General features: G+C 35.6%; 2 protein-coding genes across 4 annotated transcripts in view; both read left to right on the plus strand.

Moving 5' to 3' along the window:
• LOC134842739 (atrial natriuretic peptide receptor 1-like) overlaps positions 1-11,476 on the plus strand; it is a 42,793-nt gene extending 31,317 nt beyond the window's left edge. For all 3 annotated transcript variants that reach the window (XM_063859216.1, XM_063859217.1, XM_063859218.1), the window contains exons 5-8: positions 3,225-3,391; positions 8,836-8,935; positions 9,282-10,047; positions 10,653-11,476. In XM_063859216.1, the coding sequence (XP_063715286.1) occupies positions 3,225-3,391; positions 8,836-8,935; positions 9,282-10,047; positions 10,653-10,927 (1,308 nt within the window). In that variant the 3' untranslated portion in view covers positions 10,928-11,476. The remainder of the gene's footprint in view (positions 1-3,224; positions 3,392-8,835; positions 8,936-9,281; positions 10,048-10,652) is intronic.
• Positions 1-20,501, plus strand: part of LOC134842330 (uncharacterized) — a 405,874-nt gene that overhangs the window by 102,884 nt on the left and 282,489 nt on the right. The gene's annotated exons all lie outside the window — the stretch shown is intronic.

A 20,501-nucleotide genomic window follows, 5' to 3' on the forward strand; every position in this document is an offset into this window, starting at 1 on the left:
TTCTTCGATGACACAGGAAAGGTGAAGTATAAACAATACTGCCTACCTAAACATCGTTGGAAAGAAGTTGTGTATCGACTCCACAACTCGCCAACTGGCGGACATCTTGGAATGACAAGGACATCAGAAGAGTTTAGAAAACGATTTTACCTTCCCGGCTTCACTGAATTTCTGAAAAATACGATTAAAAATTGCCTGACGTGTCTGCAACTCAAACAAGCAACGGCAAAGCACCAGATTCCACCATTACAACCAATTTCATCATTGCAATGTCTCCCAGGAGATATGATGCAAATTGATATAGTTGGACCAATGAAGTCACCAGTCTACAAGTTTGTTCTCACTGGAATCGATGTATTCTCGAAATACTTGTTTGCAGCACCATTGACGAATGCTAGCGCTGATACTGTTGCAAGAGAACTTACAAAGATGTTCTTTGTTCATAGTTATATCCCGAAGAAGATTCTAGCTGATCTTGGAAAGACATTTACTTCAGAACTGATGCACGAATTGACGACATTGCTCGAAATTCAACTTAACCATGCCACACTAAAACACCCGCAGACTATCGGTCTTGTCGAACGATCTCATGGACCACTTAAACGAATCCTAAAGCTGAACACCAATGAACAATGGTCGGACTGGCACAAATATGTCCCACTGGCAACATTTATCCACAATACTTCATACTCTTCATCAATTGGATGCTGCCCAAGCTCAATTTTCCATGGAAGAGAACCGACAAAACCACTTGATCTCCGCTTCTCAACGAAAGCAATTGAAACAGTAACAGCTGAATCTGATTTTGTTACGGCAATGCAAGATGCGATGCTAGAAAAGTTCAAAGAAACGAAAAAGAACTTAATTTCAGCTTACCATAAATACCGAGGATATTACGATCAAAAAGCACTTGCCCAGCCACTGAAACAGCATTCATTTTGTTTATTATTAAATCCTCTGTTGACAACACAATCAGATTTTGGGAGCAAATCAATGCAAGTCTGGATACCATTGTACAGAGTTGAAAAAGTATTGACAAATTCAAACTACATCATTCGTAAAATGGGAACTAATTTCACACAATGCGTACACCGGATTCGTCTCAGACCTGTTATTCCACAGCATCAACCAGAAGATCTCGAGACTATTGATCCAAGCAAATTTGAAACGGATCCCTCACTTGGTAAATATCGAAGTGAACCAGGACTCTTCGACGATTCTTTGCCCAAACTCTTAGACGACATCCAACCCGCAACCGGTGGACAAAGCAACTTTCCCGATGCACCTGCTCGAATCCGACTGTCAGTACCTCTTGGAGGACCCGCAGCAGCCCCAATCGCTCCTGCAGCAGTCCCAATTCCCGCAGCAGCACCAATAGTTGCACCATTACCTCTGGTACCGCTACCAATAGCAGCACCGCCGCCACCAGCACTTCCACCGGACCCAGATCCAGAACCCTTAGCTCCACCTGAGTTTGAATACAACGATGGATTAATTAACGACGAACCAATGAACGAGGCAGTGGTAACAATGCCTACTACAGTTAATCTCGAAAACGATGGACAAAACATGGCCCAAGAAACCTCGCGAACGAAGCGCAAAGCAGCAGTCGAAGCGCGAGACAAAATATTTTGCCAAACGCGCTTCAACAACGATGTGAGATATCACCCAATACCACCACGCGAATTGCAACTGCGCACATTCAGCCTACGAACAGTAGATGGACACGAAGTGGCTCCAATAACGTTCAGTCCAAGATCAACTCAAAACGAAAACCGATCAAAAATAAAGAAGAAGGTAGAAGAGGCAAATGGATCTTTCCCTCCACGCGAAACGAAAAGAAATATAATAAAGGACAGTGTACAACGAGCGAAGCAACTGACTAAAACTAAACGTAAAGACGGACCTGGAAGCAGCAAAGATTCGGTGAACTCAATCTACGATGAACCAAATATCTTTGTTGGACCAGGAAATGTTTTACAGTTCCCAGGCTCTATAGCGCACTGTGTCTCAAGTGACTTTCACATGAACAAAGGAGTAGCACGACAAATCAGCAGTGCCTACCCATGCATCAAACCAACCCTAAAAAGCATTGAAACACCGATAGTTGGATCATCAGTTTCAGTTTCTTTGCCTTGGGAAAACAAATCAATTTTCAATTTAGTTACTAAACCACAATTTTTTGATAAGCCAACCTACTACGATTTGTCACGGGGCCTCAACTGCATGAATCAAAAGGTCCCCTTTTAATCTCGTGGCAGTGCAGTGCAACGTTTATTTAGATTTGAAAGTCGTTCTTGAAAAAGCGTATGGAAACTATCAATCTATGCTCGATGTTGTTTTTGTCGTCACTAAGTCTAGCTTGTCCCGAAAGTTCATTTGATGAGCAGCGATGACGCAAGATAGGATGATTGAAGTTTTTCAAGAAATTAACCAAATTGTGTCTTAAAATGTTCATTTAAAAATATTTTTAAATCACAATAAATCGATTTTGAACCAAATATGATGTATAAAATATTCATAATTTGGCGTCGAAAAATATATATGTCGCTATCTAAGTCAATTTAAAATTAGTGTAAGCATGCTCAACTTTCAACAGTGCTAGTACTTGAATATTAGTAGCTTTCATAAGATTTTAAATGTTCGAGAGGTTTCGATTGTTTTTAATGGTAAATTTTGTTTTAAATTGAATGGCGGTAGAAATAACAAAACTTATGACGTTCTCACTTCAAGGAGATAAGACGTTTTTTTAGGGCTTCTGCGGGAATATATGCAGCTGCCGTTTTAGTTTTATAGTATAGCTGGAGATGACGGTGTTTATCTAATTTGTCCGAATTACGAAGAAATTGGGAGAATATTTCTGCTGGTCTGTTTTTATTTTGACCAATTTATTTTGACCAATTTTGACCAACCGATTAAACTTTTTTTCATGAAATTAAGACGTTAATCGGAACATACACTAAATCTGATGTGATCAGCTTTGTCAATGCTTTCCAACTCGATGAAGTAGTTACGTCTCCGCCTCTCAATCGGATGTTGGAGGCCTACCATGATCAGTGCTTGTTGCTTGAGGGTGATGCAACATTGCCCAGTCCAGAAAAATAACCTAACAAATGCATGTAATTCTTAAGCAGGGCACAACAGCGGTTCTCCGTGAAGAGCTGAACAGCTCGTATCTTATTCCTATCCCTTGTGGATAAATGGTGTTAATGTGATGTGTTTAGGTTCCCGAGAACATAATGGAGAATATGCTGCAGAGGATGGACAAGTACGCGAAGACCATGGAGACGCTAGTGGAGGAGAAGGCGAAACATGTGGTGTTGGAGAAGAAGAGGGCAGACGATCTACTTTACTCTATTCTGCCAGTGGCCATCGCCAACAAACTCATCAGGTAATACACAGTAAAGAGTACAGTGTTGAAACAATTGCCCCAAGCCAACATCTCCGGAGCCTGTTAACTACCACCCTTAATTTCTCCCTTCATTGCAAAACAGGGAAAATTTGTTACAACGTGCCAAATTTGTATAGCCTTAACCCTTGGTTTATCTCATTACAGAGGTGGCAATTCTACCAGAAACGATAGTGGGAAATAGTAAACTAGCTCAACATCTCCTTATTAAGTTTTGTTGCTCAAACTGAAAAACAAGCCTAACAGGAATAGATGCAAAGGGTTCGGACAGCCAGAACTAATTATTAAGACTCCATTCTTGCAAGATATTTGCTTGCAACTTTGATGTAGATGCAATAGCCCATTTAGGGAGTTGATGACCCCTCCTCAGGGATTTGAACCCCCGGCTACCCAAAAGGTCCCCTTTTAGTACTATTTTGAGAGATCTATAAATTTTCTAGAGGCGAGAGAGGGGAGCGAGCTATTTTTGAGAGTGGAGCGCTCGTTGAAAAACGCATTTTTTTGTCAAACATTCCAGAAATTGCCTTAAAAACGTCGTTCTGGCCTGTTTTTTTTTTGACTAAATAGGGCTGAAAGTTTTCTCAAAATAGGATCTTCAAGATGATTTGGGAGAGCTTGGAAAATCAAATCGATCGACCTATAACAAGGTCGAATTTTTCTTAAGTCTACCCCATGCCACCGTCTAGGTAATCCTAGATCCACCCCTGTGTGTAGATAAACTTAACACATCAGACATCAGTTTTGAATTAAAAAATTGTTTATATAAAGTATAAAGAACAATTGCTCTTGAGTTAATTGTGTCTGTCAAATTTTTTTCGTTTTATTGAAACACACATTGTATACTTAGTATGATAAGCTGCAAATGCAAACATTGAGAACAAACAGAATTAAATAAGAGATATTTATCAGCCAATTGTGAGCAAATTTTGTATGCTGATATGAATTTTCATGTGAGATTGGAACATAAAAATTGTGTGAAAAGCTAGTTCTTCTGAAATAGGTTTTTCTGTTCTGTTTTATTTGATTTTAGTTGTTCGCTTTAGTCTAGAACATATTTGTTTCAAAACATCCCAACTTGAAATAGTTTGTCTTTTAGGTCAAATTTGCATCTGCCGTTCTTTAGAAGTCTGAATCTGCCTTTGCCTTTCTTTAGAAGTCTGTTTGAAAAAATTCGCTTAAAAAGTTCGAAAACGGCATCTGAGTTTATTTATAACTACTCGATAATTCACTAAAACCACTATAAATTGCTACTCGTGCTGAACACACTTAAAAAATGATCTCATTTGTTAGCATAGTACCACACATCGCTCCTGTAACATATTAACTGCGTGGATGAATTGGTTGAGTATATGATGGCTAACTTGTTTGGGAGAATGGCTTTTGGATCAAGTTAACATACCCTCGTTTTGGGGGATTGTTACCAAGGACCGACTTCGTAAGCTATTCTTAATCAATATTATGTAAAGTTACTGAGCGCTGAAGTTCTCAGTTCAGCTTTAATGGGAGAGCGTTCGCTTGACTATTGTAATTGGAAGGGGCTTGTTTTTCTGACCTCGTAATGTCACATGAAATAAATATGGCGTAGGGTGGGATTTTTTTCACCTGCCTGTTTTAAGTGCCTCTGGGAAACTCGAAATGTTTCGAGCGTAGTATCATATTAAAGACCTATAATATTATTTTAATTTCAAAATTTCAAGTTTCTGATTTAAAAAAGCGTCAGCTCTGTGGCAAAAACTTTAAATAATTTATTAAATGTAAAAGAACCAAGTTATTACAAAAGTAACGCTCAAATTTGTTCATGCTCAAATTTGAACTTATGCAGTTTGACTTTTGATTTGTTTTCAAGTTCGGTTCATTTCCTTTAGTTAAAGGAATGCAAACTCCACTATCCAACAGCGAAAGTGTGAAGGTCACGAAAAACGTGATCGACTTCTAATTTCGAAACTTTCAGATTTCCCAGCAAATTAAAAATTTTACTTCTTGATCCAGTTTTCTGAACTTAGGTTAATTTGATCAAAAAAGTGCCCATCATGAATTTTTCTAGAAATTCAATAAGCTTGCAGGGTATCTGTTTTTTTTTTCTTTAAAATTCGAAAGTTGAATAAATAGGAGTAATTTTTTAAAAGTAATGAACGTAATGAGTACTCTTACATAGGTTTTGCTGTTTTTTTTTTCTTCAGGATTTTGATTTTTGGCGGTTTGACTTTTGATTTGTTTTCAAGTTCAGTGCATTTTTTTGTTAAAAGGAAGGCAAACTCCACTATCGAACAGCAAAATTGTAAAAGTCAATAAAAACGTGATCGACTTCTAATTTCGACAATTGGAAATATCAGATTTACCAGCGAAATAAAAGTCTTGCCTATTGATCCAGTTTTCTCAAATTGGGTTAAGTTTAACAAAAAAATGTCCATCATAAATTGTTCTACAAAATCATAGAGCTTTAAGGCTATCTATCTTTCTTCGAAGTTCAATAGTTGAAGGATTTCAAAAAACAACAAGACAGTTTTTTTCCATTTTCTTTGCGTTCATTACTCTTTTCCAACTGTCAGTTGGCTATTTTTTCTGTTGACTATGTTAGTCTCTTTCAACTCCCCCTAACTTATCATGATTTTTTCATGGCTCAGCATTAGTTACGCTTTACTATTTTTCAGGTTCACAACTAGTTTACCAAAAGCACTGAATCATCTCAGAGTTATCAGGTCACCAGATATATTTTGAGCATGTCTACAGTGTACTTTGAGAATTGATGGTCTTAATCACCTCATGTTGCATCGTATGAGGGGCAACTGCTATATATTTTTTTTTTTTTAAATTATTTTCCTTAATTATTTTCCTTAATTATTTTCATTCGAGATAAATGTGAATATTTTGGTAGACCTAGTTTTTGATATTTGCTCGACTATAGAGTTGTCTGTTTTTTTTCTGCTTATTTTTAGTTGAATGTTGTCTTCTGTCATCCAATTTCCATGCAGTTTTTGTGATATATCTCAAGAGGTGCAAAGCGTTGCCTCGCCTCTCTGTATAGATTTTAAAAGCATAATTTAAACGGTGGGTCCATCTTTTCAAATTTTATAAGTGTTTTCCACCGAAAATCAGGTACCGTAAATGAACCAAAATGGGTCAAGTGATGTATCATCTAAAAGCACTGTCAAGTTTCATTCGACCATTCGAAAAATTTTGTCTTGAACTTTTTGCTTTTTCTAAGTGGTGATTTTTGATTTCTTTCAAGTCTAGTTTATTTTATTAGTTGAAAGTAAGGCAAACTCCACTATCAATTAGCTAAAGTGCAATAATCTTTTAAAGCGTGAATAACTTCTAGTTTCAAAAATGGACTTTACTTTTCTGCAATCATTTTAAATGCAGTCAATAAAAACGTGATCGACTTCTAATTTCGACAATTGGAAATATCAGATTTACCAGCGAAATAAAAGTCTTGCCTATTGATCCAGTTTTCTCAAATTGGGTTAAGTTTAACAAAAAAATGTCCATCATAAATTGTTCTACAAAATCATAGAGCTTTAAGGCTATCTATCTTTCTTCGAAGTTCAATAGTTGAAGGATTTCAAAAAACAACAAGACAGTTTTTTTCCATTTTCTTTGCGTTCATTACTCTTTTCCAACTGTCAGTTGGCTATTTTTTCTGTTGACTATGTTAGTCTCTTTCAACTCCCCCTAACTTATCATGATTTTTTCATGGCTCAGCATTAGTTACGCTTTACTATTTTTCAGGTTCACAACTAGTTTACCAAAAGCACTGAATCATCTCAGAGTTATCAGGTCACCAGATATATTTTGAGCATGTCTACAGTGTACTTTGAGAATTGATGGTCTTAATCACCTCATGTTGCATCGTATGAGGGGCAACTGCTATATATTTTTTTTTTTTTAAATTATTTTCCTTAATTATTTTCCTTAATTATTTTCATTCGAGATAAATGTGAATATTTTGGTAGACCTAGTTTTTGATATTTGCTCGACTATAGAGTTGTCTGTTTTTTTTCTGCTTATTTTTAGTTGAATGTTGTCTTCTGTCATCCAATTTCCATGCAGTTTTTGTGATATATCTCAAGAGGTGCAAAGCGTTGCCTCGCCTCTCTGTATAGATTTTAAAAGCATAATTTAAACGGTGGGTCCATCTTTTCAAATTTTATAAGTGTTTTCCACCGAAAATCAGGTACCGTAAATGAACCAAAATGGGTCAAGTGATGTATCATCTAAAAGCACTGTCAAGTTTCATTCGACCATTCGAAAAATTTTGTCTTGAACTTTTTGCTTTTTCTAAGTGGTGATTTTTGATTTCTTTCAAGTCTAGTTTATTTTATTAGTTGAAAGTAAGGCAAACTCCACTATCAATTAGCTAAAGTGCAATAATCTTTTAAAGCGTGAATAACTTCTAGTTTCAAAAATGGACTTTACTTTTCTGCAATCATTTTAAATCTGAATTGTTTAATTTTCTGAAGTGTTATTGAAAAATTACCCATGGATCCAGTTGTCTCTAATTGGGATAACTTAAAAGAAAAAAGTGCCAATCATAATTAATTCCATCCAAAGAGCTTGAAAGTGCTTCTAATGTTTTTGGTACCTTCAATTTTACACCTATCCAACTATCCGTTGGCTATGTCGTCTTAAATTTGAGCGAGTTAGGCGAGAGGTAAGTTGTTTTAATATAAGCTTTTGTCTAAGCGGTGAAAAACTTTGTTTTATGTCAGAAAAGCTAGTTTTGAAAGCTTCATTTTGCGCTTTCTTGGCTATACAATTTGTTTTTGAAAAATTCAAGTTATAATGAAAAAAATTTCTTAATTTTGTTTTGTTTTTTGTTTTGTTATTTTCGACTATAACTATAGCGTTGCATAATGTGCCTAATTTGGTTGTTTTCCATGCTCTAAGCCATTTGTATTGCAAAGAAGTTTTCAAACTCTCATCAACCCATGTTGAATAAAACGTTAAAATATATATTTCATCTTTTTGGTAATATGGTGGAAATTTGTGCTATTTGCACATAGAGTAGTCTAACCGGCTACTCTTTTTTCTTTGCAATAAAAACTGTGGTCACAAAATAATTTTATTCAGAATATGAGTCTCTTTATGACAGTTTTGTTCAATGAAGCAAAATAAATCTTCAGTGACATCAAATCAAGTGATCTGTCAACCACTCTTGTTGGAATGCCACGTGTTTGAACCTCGTTGGTCAACATACGAGATATGTCAAGTTGTTGGAAACCGAAATATAGCTGTCAATGGTCGTAGACATATGTCCAGACATTTTGATAGACATGAGTGGCTCGAAAATATAACGGAACAATGAAATCTAGAATCTGCAATAATTGCTGTCATAATGCGTTATTTTCAACGGCTTTCTGGCTATTTTTGATTTCGATTAGATGTGTTTTCTAAGTGTATTGTGTATTGTTTGTGTTTGTTTTTAGGAATGAAAAGGTGCAGTCGGAGTGGTTCGATGAGGCCACCATTTACTTCTCAGACATCGTCGGATTCACTGCCCTCTCCTCCAGCAGCTCACCCGAACAGGTACTTCACAATTTAACTCCTTGGCTAACTCTCACCTTAAACGTCTTTCATTAATCTGTTAACCTCTTTACGTATCCATTGAGCTTGCATTGTCATTACTTTATGTGTCAGCTATTGATGTCAGTTTGAATGTCAAGATATCAAGGCTTATCGCATCTGATCATAGCTGAGTTAGTATTGAGCGAGATTTTTAAGATGTGATCTCTCATCTTGGGATCTTTTTATGCTATAGGTTTGTCAATAACTGCTGTATGACCAGTTATTTGTGAACAACTGCGATATGTGACAAAAAACACCTTACCAAATTCAGTAATTTTCCTTTTCTCTATTTGGATAATTGTTTCAGGTGGTTGATCTGCTGAACCATCTCTACACTCTGTTCGACTCAATCATAGATGAGTTCGACGTCTACAAAGTGGAGACTATAGGTGACGCCTATATGGTAGTGTCCGGCATTCCCATCCGAAACGGATCCACCCACTCGTACAACATAGCCGCCATGTCTCTCAAACTCCTAGAAGCAGTCAAGAACGACTTCGTCATTCCCCACAGACCCGAGGAGAGACTGAAACTGAGGATAGGACTGCACACGGGACCCGCATGTGCAGGAGTTGTTGGCGTGAAGATGCCGAGATACTGTCTGTTTGGAGATACAGTCAACACCGCTTCCAGAATGGAGTCCAACGGCGAGCCCCTCAAGATCCACATCAGTGCACAAACTAAAGAAAGTCTGTCGACATTCAACGAGTTCCTCATGGAGTACAGAGGGGAAATCGAGATGAAAGGCAAAGGCGTACAGAAAACATACTGGCTTAAGGGCCGAAAATCCCAAATCGTGGCCAAACATCCAAAGTTGGTTGGACTGATGGGAGGCAACGAGTTTGGCCCCGGAAGTCGACGAAGTGTTTGTCTACCTACCTCACAAACAAATGCCACTGTTGACAGCAACTTAGACGTATCCAAAGATGATTTGGATAAGAAACACAAATCGTCGACCAGTTCAACTCCGTTTCACTTCGACCATAGTCCATTAGACGATTCTGTTTTTGACGCGCAAAGTCCCCAAAAAGATTCAGCCAAATCGACGAATTCAGTAGCACGCAAATCTTCAGGTTTGTGAAGGCAATATAAATACAAGCACAGGCAATAATCAGTCAATTCGATAACTTGGTGAAATTCAGTGAGTATTGCAGTTGAGCGCAATTAATTTTAGAGAGTGGAAATACTATTGGAAATATAGATAAAGTTTTTTTAAGAGTAGATCAACGTCGTTAAGACTCTTATATAGATCGAGATGATTTTTTCCAGGAATTACTTTTTCGCGGTTTGACTTTTGTTTTCTTTTTAAGTTCCGTTCATTTCATTTGTTAAGGAAAGGCAAACTCTGCTATTAAACAGCATAAGTGAAAAACTTGATCGACTTCTAGTTTTGGGTGTGTTTAATTTTCAGATTTCCCAGCGAAATAAAAAATTTGTTTTCTCAAAAGTTTTCTCAAGTTGGATTAATTTTATTTTTATAATTCGAAAGATTTTTTCAAAAAACAAGTCAATATTTTTTTTTGTTTTCTTGCGTTCAGTGACTCTTTTCCAACGGTCTGTTGGTTATGTTTATTAGTATATATTATCATAATGTTAGATTTTTGACTCGAGCTATTTGATAGGTCAAATGGTATAGCAACAGTTTTGGATTTACCGTGAATCTTTTTCTTTCTTGCAGGTGATGCTCAGGTCACCAAAGCTCACAGCAATGGCGTGAAGAGTTTATTCAACTATAACAAAACGAAGCTGCGACGTCAATTGAGCTCTGAAGCACCTATTAGTAAGGAGGACGAGGAGCTAACTGCCACGCCCAACGGGTGTTCGCCCAAAATAGATGGGTCAAATAAGGTCATGATGAATGGGTCCATAGCTAATATGGCACAATTAAGCCCAGGTTCCAATCGAAGCTCACAGCACAACGTATCCACTGAAATGAGCAGCAGCCACTGCTAATTTATTTTCTCTATCTTTTTTCTAGTCAACTCTCGAATAAACTCTTTCTTAGTTCTTAATTCTTTACATTTGAATTAAAGTGAAAAAACTCGTCTGCTAGTTTTAAATCATTGTTGATAAAAGATCGACATTGTTTGTGATTTCGAATTGATTCGATTTAGAGTTATTGCTCAGATTGCCAAAAAATTGAACAAAAAATTGCTTGTAGCAGTCGAGTAGTATCAGTCTATTTTGCAACTATATCAATCTATCTGCGCTAGTTTAGTTTAAAGATAATATGTTCTCTATATAGCCAACGGACATGCTCATTCGATGTTTTATTTGGTGCTAATTTGTATAATGAAAAGAGAAATGTCCCCTTTCGAAGAAATAATTATTGATGTAAATTGCATTAAGTAATTCTTGACTTCAATATTTATTTCAATAGTTCAGTTCGTAATTTGCATTTCGGAAGATAGAGAAGAGATGCTCTATCTAACTTAGCTTGTTTTTGTTTTAATATTTTAATTTTAAATGTAATGAGGGTTAATTCAAGTCATTATTTTTTATAGCCTTTCATTACCTAAAGCCCGAAAGATTCGTCACCTATGATATATATTTTTTTGAATGGGGGCGGATCTAGGACTAGGATTTTCTCGAGGGGGGCGGATTTTCGAAAATTTTGACCTTTTTTTAGGTCGACCAAATTGATTTTTCGAGCTCTCCCCAATTACTATTAAGACCCTATATTGATCAAATTTTCTCTTGAGTACAACTGATTAAGTAAAAAAGCAAAAAGCGCTACAAATTTTTGACTTTGCAATTCCCTTAGGATAATAACTGAAAAAAAAAATTAAGTTTTGGCAGTTGCATTTTGGGCAAAAAGAAGTCAAGCGTTTTGACATCTTGTTGTTAAAAAAAACAAAAGCCATTGAGCAAGCAAATGATAGTTTCAGCAAATTAACTGGTGATTAGATAAACCTCACAAGTATGCGTCAAAAAAGTAAGATGGGAACGTAGCTGGAAACAATTTATCGAAGGGATTGATGTTATCTTCGGATGTAACAAGACTCAAGACTTCTTTACATCGGATAGTACATATCTAACTATTCGTGGCACTCTTTTCCGTCGTGAAACTCATCAAAAGGTAGATAAATTTGCCAATTTAAAATCAAGTGTGATTAATTCATCCCGGGTCGGGGTCCTAGACTCATGTCCATACGCGACTTTGTGGGTCGCGCCGCATTCCGATTTAGACTCAAATTGCATAGTCAAGCCGAGAGCTGGAGTCTCTTAAGTCTGGACATGGGTCGCGCCGTGGGTTACGAAAGTCTGAACATACCAAAAATGGCCGAAAAAGTCTGGACATGGGTCGCGTATGTCTGGAAAAATGAAATTTTGGTCGCGCAAAGCTTTGCTGTGATATACGAGCAGTCTGGTTTGATATCGATTTCAAATCAAAACACAATTAAAACACGGTGAAAGTAATTCAACTGAGTCGATAAAAACCATTCACAAACTGTCGTTTTTACAAGCCGACGGAACACTGAATCCGCACCCATTAGGCTAAATCAAAAAAGTTTTGTTGATTTTAGAGTTATCATAGTACATGATTGCTATCAAGCCGTTAGATACCTTGAGCTCTAACGGCTTTATAGTAAGGTTGATAACTTCGAATCCTATGATAACATTAGATCAACAAAAATTGTTTTGATTGCGCTTAATGGGTGCTGATTTCATGCTTCGTCTGTTTATCAAAAAAGACAGTTTGTGAATGGTTCTTATCGCCTCCTTTGATTTAATTTCTCCGTGTTTTATATCTGTTGCAGATAAAATCACTCTGTTTGTAATTGATAAGATAAAAATTGGTTCGTTTTGATACCCTATTAGGTTTTAAGCTAGAGTGCTCGTATCTCAGAGCAATCACTGAATGTTCCGACTGCCGATTAATCCATACCGATTAGTTTTTTTGGGGAAAAACTATAAATTTTGGAAAACATCAAGGATCAAGTGTGAAAATTTGAGTCACACGAAATAAAAATGACGAACTAGCTAGCCTCATTTCAAGTTTGGAACCATTTTGTTGTGCAAAATCCATCGTAAGAAACTGTTTGCGTAACTAATGTGATTTTGATCTAATTTATTTTCGCTCTTATTCATAAAGATTTTTTAAAGATTTGGTTTTTAAGATGACACACCTATTAGCGCTAGTTGTTTTTAACGTATTTGTTTTTGAAACTCAAATTTTGGCCCGCTTTCTGAGTTTTCTATGATTACATGCAAATTTCAATTCTTATTCTGTAAGGATATTGTTCAATTTTCTGTATGTTAATCTTTCAAGCAAACTTTACTAAGTATTTTACCATGGGTTGTTGCTTTTTGGTTAGCATTAAGTAGGCATTCTGTAGGCATTCTGTCACCATAGCCACTAGCAGCGGTATTGGAAAAATACCTCGAATTTTTTCCGGGTGGCAATTTGAATCACATTTCATCTGGGCTCCTTGTTTTAGGTAACCTGCTCAAAATTCAAAATGGACAACATAGCTATTCTTTGTTAACATTTGCTCATATCTGGCAATTCGAGTGTTTTGGCTCTGTGATGATACATTTGATGGCGAATTTCAAGCAATGCTATGTAAATGGTGAAAAGGATACGTTTATGCTCGAATAAAGCCATGTTGACAATTTAATGACGCTCAGTTTCAACCTACCAAAATGACTACAAAATTTTTTAAAAAGTTCAAAAAAGTGTTGCTGAACGAACTTTTTCAAACTAAGGTTATGTGATTTTTTATTTTTTTTTGTGCAGGAAAGCTTGAAACTTATTCGCTCAGCAGTTTTATGATTTTGGCAGTTTGACATTTGATTTTTTTCTTGGATAACTTAAATTCACATAACAGAAATGCAAATGAGCAAAAAATGGCGCTGGCTTTTACTTGTAACATTGGGTTTTGATTTGAGAATTCCCGATGCGAGTAAAGACAACAGTTTGATGCGAAAATTTAGTTTGTTCGAAAATTAGTGTCCGCGAGCTGTTTTGGTTTCTTCTGTTTTTACCCCGTTGTTTGAACCCTAGCACTTTTTACTAATAGTGAACCCTAGTGCTTTTTCCAGAACCTTTTTATATGAAGTATTTTCACATCCATATTATTTTTTCCGATTGTCAGAAATATGAACTACTTTGTAAAGCAGACGCTATCTTTGATTTCGGTTTGAAAAGGCCACTTTTTGGCTTTGTTTCAAGTAAATCAATTATTAACGAGCTAATGTAAATCATTCTCAGTTTTTCAATTTTGAGATAAGAGATCAGACAAGAAATTGAAAAGCAGCAGTTTGAAATGATTGGCTTGAAAATTCGGAAGCTTCTTGTTTCAAAATTCGGAAGCTTCTGTTTCTAATCACATTGACTGAGGTTTAACTTGAGCACTTAATTTGAAGAGTTAATTTAACTTGAAGACGTACTGTACTACAGAGTAAGAGAGTTAGATATTAAGGATAAAATCATGTGGCAAAAAAATGTTTGTCTTAAGTTATTTGGGGTAATCCATCTTGGGTTAAATAGTGTAGGGTGTTGCTTTGCTAAATATTTAAATCCGCCATGATTGTTGTAGAGCTCAATTATATCAACTTCAGGTGTTGTTGTTGCAAGCTTACTACTTGCTGGTTTTCGACAAACGTCTGTTGGGGTTAGACCTCTCCGAATTAAAGGACAGTTACAACGGGTTGGTGGATTGGAAATCAGGGACTGTTTAGGGGGACATTGGTCAAGTCTTTCTTTATTAATTGAAGTGTTTTAAATGGGGCTACAAGCAGATGAGTTAAATGGGACTATTACTTAGTGATATTAGAAAGGATCGAAGTTAGCTTCTCTTTCATTTATTTATCAATGTTGTAATTTCTTCTATAAAATGCTTTTGTTGTTTTCATTAAGCAGCAATGACTTAAATGCTTAATTATTGAACCTGAACCCCAATTTTCAATCATATTATATTCGAATCCGCTACAGGTAGTTTTAAGTTTTTCAAATAACCTGTAGACAGGAGTCGCAAGCCAGGACCTTGGATTTAGATGTTTTTATACTCGGGCAATGTAAGTCCTGAAATCTCAATCATTGTTGTGTAATTAAAAATTTTCAATGTTGGATGACTCGCGTAAGTTTTGTTCTGAGGTTTGATTTTCAAAGCGAGCATCTCAAATTACGCTTTAGGTTACAACTGTGGAAATGGAAATGGTGTGATAATTCGCTCTAAAATAAGGGTTTTATTAACATCATTCCCATCAGTTCGACATATAATCGGCTAATTTGGTTCAATTTTTTCAAGTCTAGCTTGGGAATAAATCAATTAATTTCTCAAAGATTATTTTCGACCATTGAAAATGAGGAGGAATTTTGTATTCGGGTTTTAGTTTTTTTTTTCTTCATTTTTTACTTTTTTTTCCACGCAAAATCGGGTACCGCAAATAATTATTGGACAGGCTTGAGTGATATATCACACTAAAGCCGTTCTAGTCGTGATTCGAACGACCTTAAGAAATTCCTCAGTGTCGAGAAAAACCGGTGTGGAATTTTTGATTTTTCGTCTGTTTTCGATTGAGTAAAGCGATCGAGTAACGTTTATTATTTATGAAAATTAGAAATATAGGCAAAAAAACTTGATTTTATTTAAAGTAAAAAAAAAACTAGTTTTGGAAGCTTCATTTAGGTATTCTCTGGCACAAAAAATATTAAATTTTTAAGCGCAAAACACAGAAACAGTTTCTTTTTTTTTAAATTTTTTATTTTTTGAAGACCAATGGATTCTTTTATGCCTAATTCCTAGATTTCGTATAGTTATATCATCACACGACGTACAAAAAAGACATTTACTTGAAGACAAAAAAGAAAAAAAAATGTGGTCGGAATCCTTGTTTATTTTGCTAAATTCAAAAAGTTTGTTTACTTGAGTTTTTGCACCTTTTCTAATATCTCTGGAAGCTTGTTGAGCTTGAGATATAATCTAAAGCTATTTTCCAAAGTAATTTGCGCTTTACTTTGCTAAATGTAAGCGCAACTTTCATTTTTTTTAGTAAGTTGCGCTTGACTGCGCTTAATGTTGTCATCAGGAACGGAAATAACTGTTCGGTAATTTTAAATAGCAATTTTAAATAGCCGTATTCATTGCTACCTGATTTGTTTTAGCCAAGCGTGTGTCAAAAAGAATGGTCAAGGCGAGTGCCGAGATTTTTAAAGCTCCGCTGTTGGAAGCTCCTATTTGCACGAGCAATCTTGTTCTTTCGAGGTTAAGTTTCTTGCATTTCTGAACTAATTTTTTGTTAGTATTTGCGAAATGCAGACTATTGCGTTAATAGTCGCAGTTAAACTTGATAGTTTCCTATCAAGACTCTGGGGGCCTAATTTCCTCTTGCTGCTTAATTACGGTGGATCGTCTTTCATTGGATCTTTAGCGTTGAATGCAAATGTCATAGCTTCAACCGCAAGGATATGAACCAAAAGGAGTTTCAGTTTACAATATTTTTGCAATAATTTTTATATAAGTAATGCGCGTTCTCATTTACATGGGATATAGTTAGTTTGCGCTAAATTGCAAAACTAAAACTTAGCAGGCGATGAAAGTTACGATTCAAATCGTAATTTTTCTTAGTTAAACTTGCGGAAGCAAGTGTTTTGAAATCGCGAACTATACTCATTTCCCGTAAACAACTTCTTACAAATTTTATACTTGCTTTATGATTGAATCATAGCAACTTCCAGGTTCCTTTGCACTTGACCTAGACGTGACGCCGTCGCCTTTGCATTCTAAGGTCCAGGGTTCGAATCCCGGCCGGACCTTATTTTTTTTTCAGTATATGACAAAAAAACTTCCGGCAAAAACTTGTTTGTCGGACTTTCGTTTATCTTTCAATTACTATTCACCGCAACAACCTAACCCGGCTCCTGCGGTGGATGTAAACGATGAGGTGTAAGCTGGGGCAAATGAAAGGGGGGAGGGGGTTGTTCAGGTGATGTAAACGAGGTGTAAGATTAATCGATTATTATCCATGAAACTCCAGTGCGGGAATGATTTGGATACTCAACAAGATCCAATATTTTAAATTTTGACAGTAAAGGAATTTTGACAATGTTTCGATTTTTATGCTAGTCGACACAATTTTCATTTTAAAAACTTTTATGCTAGTCGAGTTTGTATGCTAGTCGATACACCGCCAAAATGAATTCTGCTTTCGGATTTCAAGTCAAGAAACTAATTGAACTGTTTTTCCAGTTTTTTAAATCTTACAGTAAAATTTAAATTCGAGTCTTTTCGCAAATGCAAACGATTTACGGCTACATTAAGCTTTCTAATTAAAACTAAATGACCGTAAATAGTTAAATCGGCCTTTGAATATATAATCAGGATCATGTTTATTTTTGCTTTTTTTGATAGAACAAATTCATAATTGTTACTTTGTTGGTTTAATCGTTGACATTTTGGTTTTGCTTTTAGAAGGACAAAATTTTTTTTGGTGGGGTTCTAATATTTTATTTATGTCGTATTGAGCATGCCTGCGCATCGACTCTCCACTGAATGAGCACAAGAAAACTTTTCACATGTTATCAAGTTAAAGCTTAAGTAGTTCTGTTAGACACGTTTATTGGAGAAATGGGACATAGGAAATTAGACGAAAAGCAAATTAGACGTGACCAAAATATTGAAGTTAGAAGTCGATGGAAAACTGCAAGGATAGATAATAAGACGTAATTTTATTGTTAACGTGTGTTTGCTTACTGACTACAATTAACTTTTGCTGACTACAATTATAACTTTCGTTCGAGCTTTTTTAAATGCGAATCAAATTTTTCACATGTCGCAATTGTATAATTAATGCATTTCAAAAAAGTTTTTTTATTATATTTGGATTAACGTTTTATAAATCATTTTTAATAAATATTTTTATATGCAAAGGGATTACGAACTCTTTTTGTATTTGTGAATCTTTGTTTCAAGCAAAAAGTTTTGTTAGCCTTTTGCTTTGTGTCCAAATTGCGAGTTTTGCAAAAAAAATAACGTTTAAGTTCCATTTTATTGGAGCTGTCTAATTTGCTTGTCATCTAATTTCCTAGCCCCCTGGAGAAACATATGCGTTCCGGTTTCTTAACGCTCTGATAAATCATTGCGACAACGCTAAGACAAGTATCACAATAAATTGCGTATTTGGATGTATACACGCTCTTTCTCCATCTGAATCATGCTGAATCCACACAATAACCATTTGAATCATGCTTTAGGGCTCATTCAGTTTCATTACCCTCTCGAATTCAACATATTTATTTCACTTAAACTACACAGGAGGGCGGAACAGTCATACTTAGAGGAACCGAGCTGTGTTTATTTTCTTGGTTTCATAAGCTTGGTTCATTTCTGTTTTTGGTTTTTCTCGTTCCTTTCGTGTGTGGTATCGGAAAAACTATCATCCAAAATTGCCTTTCTGTTTTTACTCAGGGAAAGCTTGTGTGATAGGATGAACTCTCTTTTTTCCACAAGGAAAGCTTATGTGACAGTATGAGCTCTCATTTTTTCCAACCTAAGTCACAAATATTGTTGCGAAGCAAATGTTGTTGCGACAAAATGTGTTCATTTTTGATCAATAGCCAGCTATTATGTACAGTCAATTTCTAGGGTATTAACTCAGAGTACTATATTACAAATTACCTTTTAGCTTCAAGGTATCATGGATCTGTAGCGTAGAGGTAGGAAAGGAGACCTGCAAAAAATAAGATTCGAACATGGGCAGGGCCGGATGTTTTAAATGAGATTTTTCGTATAGTAGTTGAAATGCGTCCGCTCTATAAATTGAAGCATATTACTTGGTAATTTTTTTTTTCAATTTAACTGGTACTGCTAATGCGTCATAATTGGCTTGCGTCACTTAAGAAATTTTGTATACTCAAAGTTGAGCTCATTATTCAGTTTTTCCCAGTAGCGTTATAGGTCATTTTTTTGCGTGTGTATGCGAAGTGCAACTTCGCCTCTGTGTATAAATTTGGCTCACCTCCTGTTTTTAGTTTTTCTCCCTTTTCTGTCGTGTACAAAATCTCGTGCGGTATCGAAAAACTGTCATCCAAAAATGAATTTGTTATAAGCTTGGCTCACTTCCTGTTTTTGGTTTTTCTCTTTTTCCTGTAGTATACAAAATCTCTCGTGTGGTATTAAAAAACTATCATCCAAAAATGCATTTGTTTTATAAGCTTGGCTCTTTTCCTGTTTTAGGTTTTTCTCTCTTTACTGTCTTGTACAAAATCTCTCGTGTTCTCAAAATCGAAAAAATAACATCCAAAAATTTAAAAAGTCACCACCTAATATCTTCCGAAACTATAGGAAAGCATTGGATGCATAGGAAAAAATCGAAAACTTCCTACTGTTTCTGTTAAATAGATCAAACTTGCTTTTGCTAAAAAATCGTCAATAATGACATTAAATTTCATATTCAAGTTGCCACCGCCCAATAGATTTTAGTTTTTAATATGGCATAAGATATGCGATTTTCAAAAATTAATATATCTTAAGTTAGTAGACGGGAAACAGCAGCTTGGTTGCTTTTAAATCTGCACAATTGAAGTCGTCAACTGTTATATTCGTTGCAGTTTCTGCAACAATCTCCTTTGTTTGCGTCGGAAATTGCGTGCATCGGAAATCCACGGGAGGCTACATGCAGTTTGCTGACGTCAATTTGAATTTTTCTATGACGCGTTATGATTTTGCAAAAATAAGGGAACCCTAATTTGCAGTGGAATTTTTTTCGACCTTTTCACTAAACTTCGTGTTATTACTACGCTGTTAAGGAACAATTTTTATGTGTAAAACGAAGCAATTTGGTTGAGATGAAAACATAGCAATGAGATGAAAACAAAACAAAGATGAAAACAAAGCAATCTGGTTGAGATTCAAATTAATCATTCGAATAATAATTTATTAAGCTAAATTAAAATTGAAGGCAAGCTTAATTGAAAGGACCCCAAAGCATCTATGAAGAAAATAACAATAATTGTCGTAACTACTAACTTCTTTTCTCTTAATTTGCTTGAAATTTTCAAACGGACCAGTACGTTAACTTTTGACTGGATTGTAATATTGTTAAGAGCCATGAACGTAGTGAATGCTCTGTTTGGTCTTGGTGATTTTTTTGTTGGTTTTTTCACGGTTTGACTCTTTTTTTTTTCAGTTCAATTCATTTCTTTTGTTAAAAGGAAAGCAAACTCCACAATCGAACAGCGAAAGTGTATAGGTCACGATGAACGTGACCGACTTCTACTTTCGAAAGTGGAATTGAATTTACAGATTTCCCAGATGAATAAAAAATTTACCTATTGATCCAGTTTTTTTCAAATTGAGTTAACTTTATCAAAAATGTCAATCATGAACTGTTCTTGAAATTGAAAGAGCTTCAAGGCCATATATTTTGTCTTTGAATTTCGAAATTTGAAGTTTTTTCAATAAACAAATCATTTTTTCCCTATTTCCTTGCGTTCATGACATTTTTTCGGCAGTGTTGAGAATTTTTTTTCCAGTTTTTTACTTATTTTTTGTGTTCCTGGTTTTTTCTTTTTTCTTTAAAC

Source organism: Symsagittifera roscoffensis, chromosome 3 (genome assembly GCF_963678635.1).
Source record: "Symsagittifera roscoffensis chromosome 3, txSymRosc1.1, whole genome shotgun sequence".
Lineage (NCBI taxonomy): Eukaryota > Metazoa > Xenacoelomorpha > Acoela > Convolutidae > Symsagittifera > Symsagittifera roscoffensis.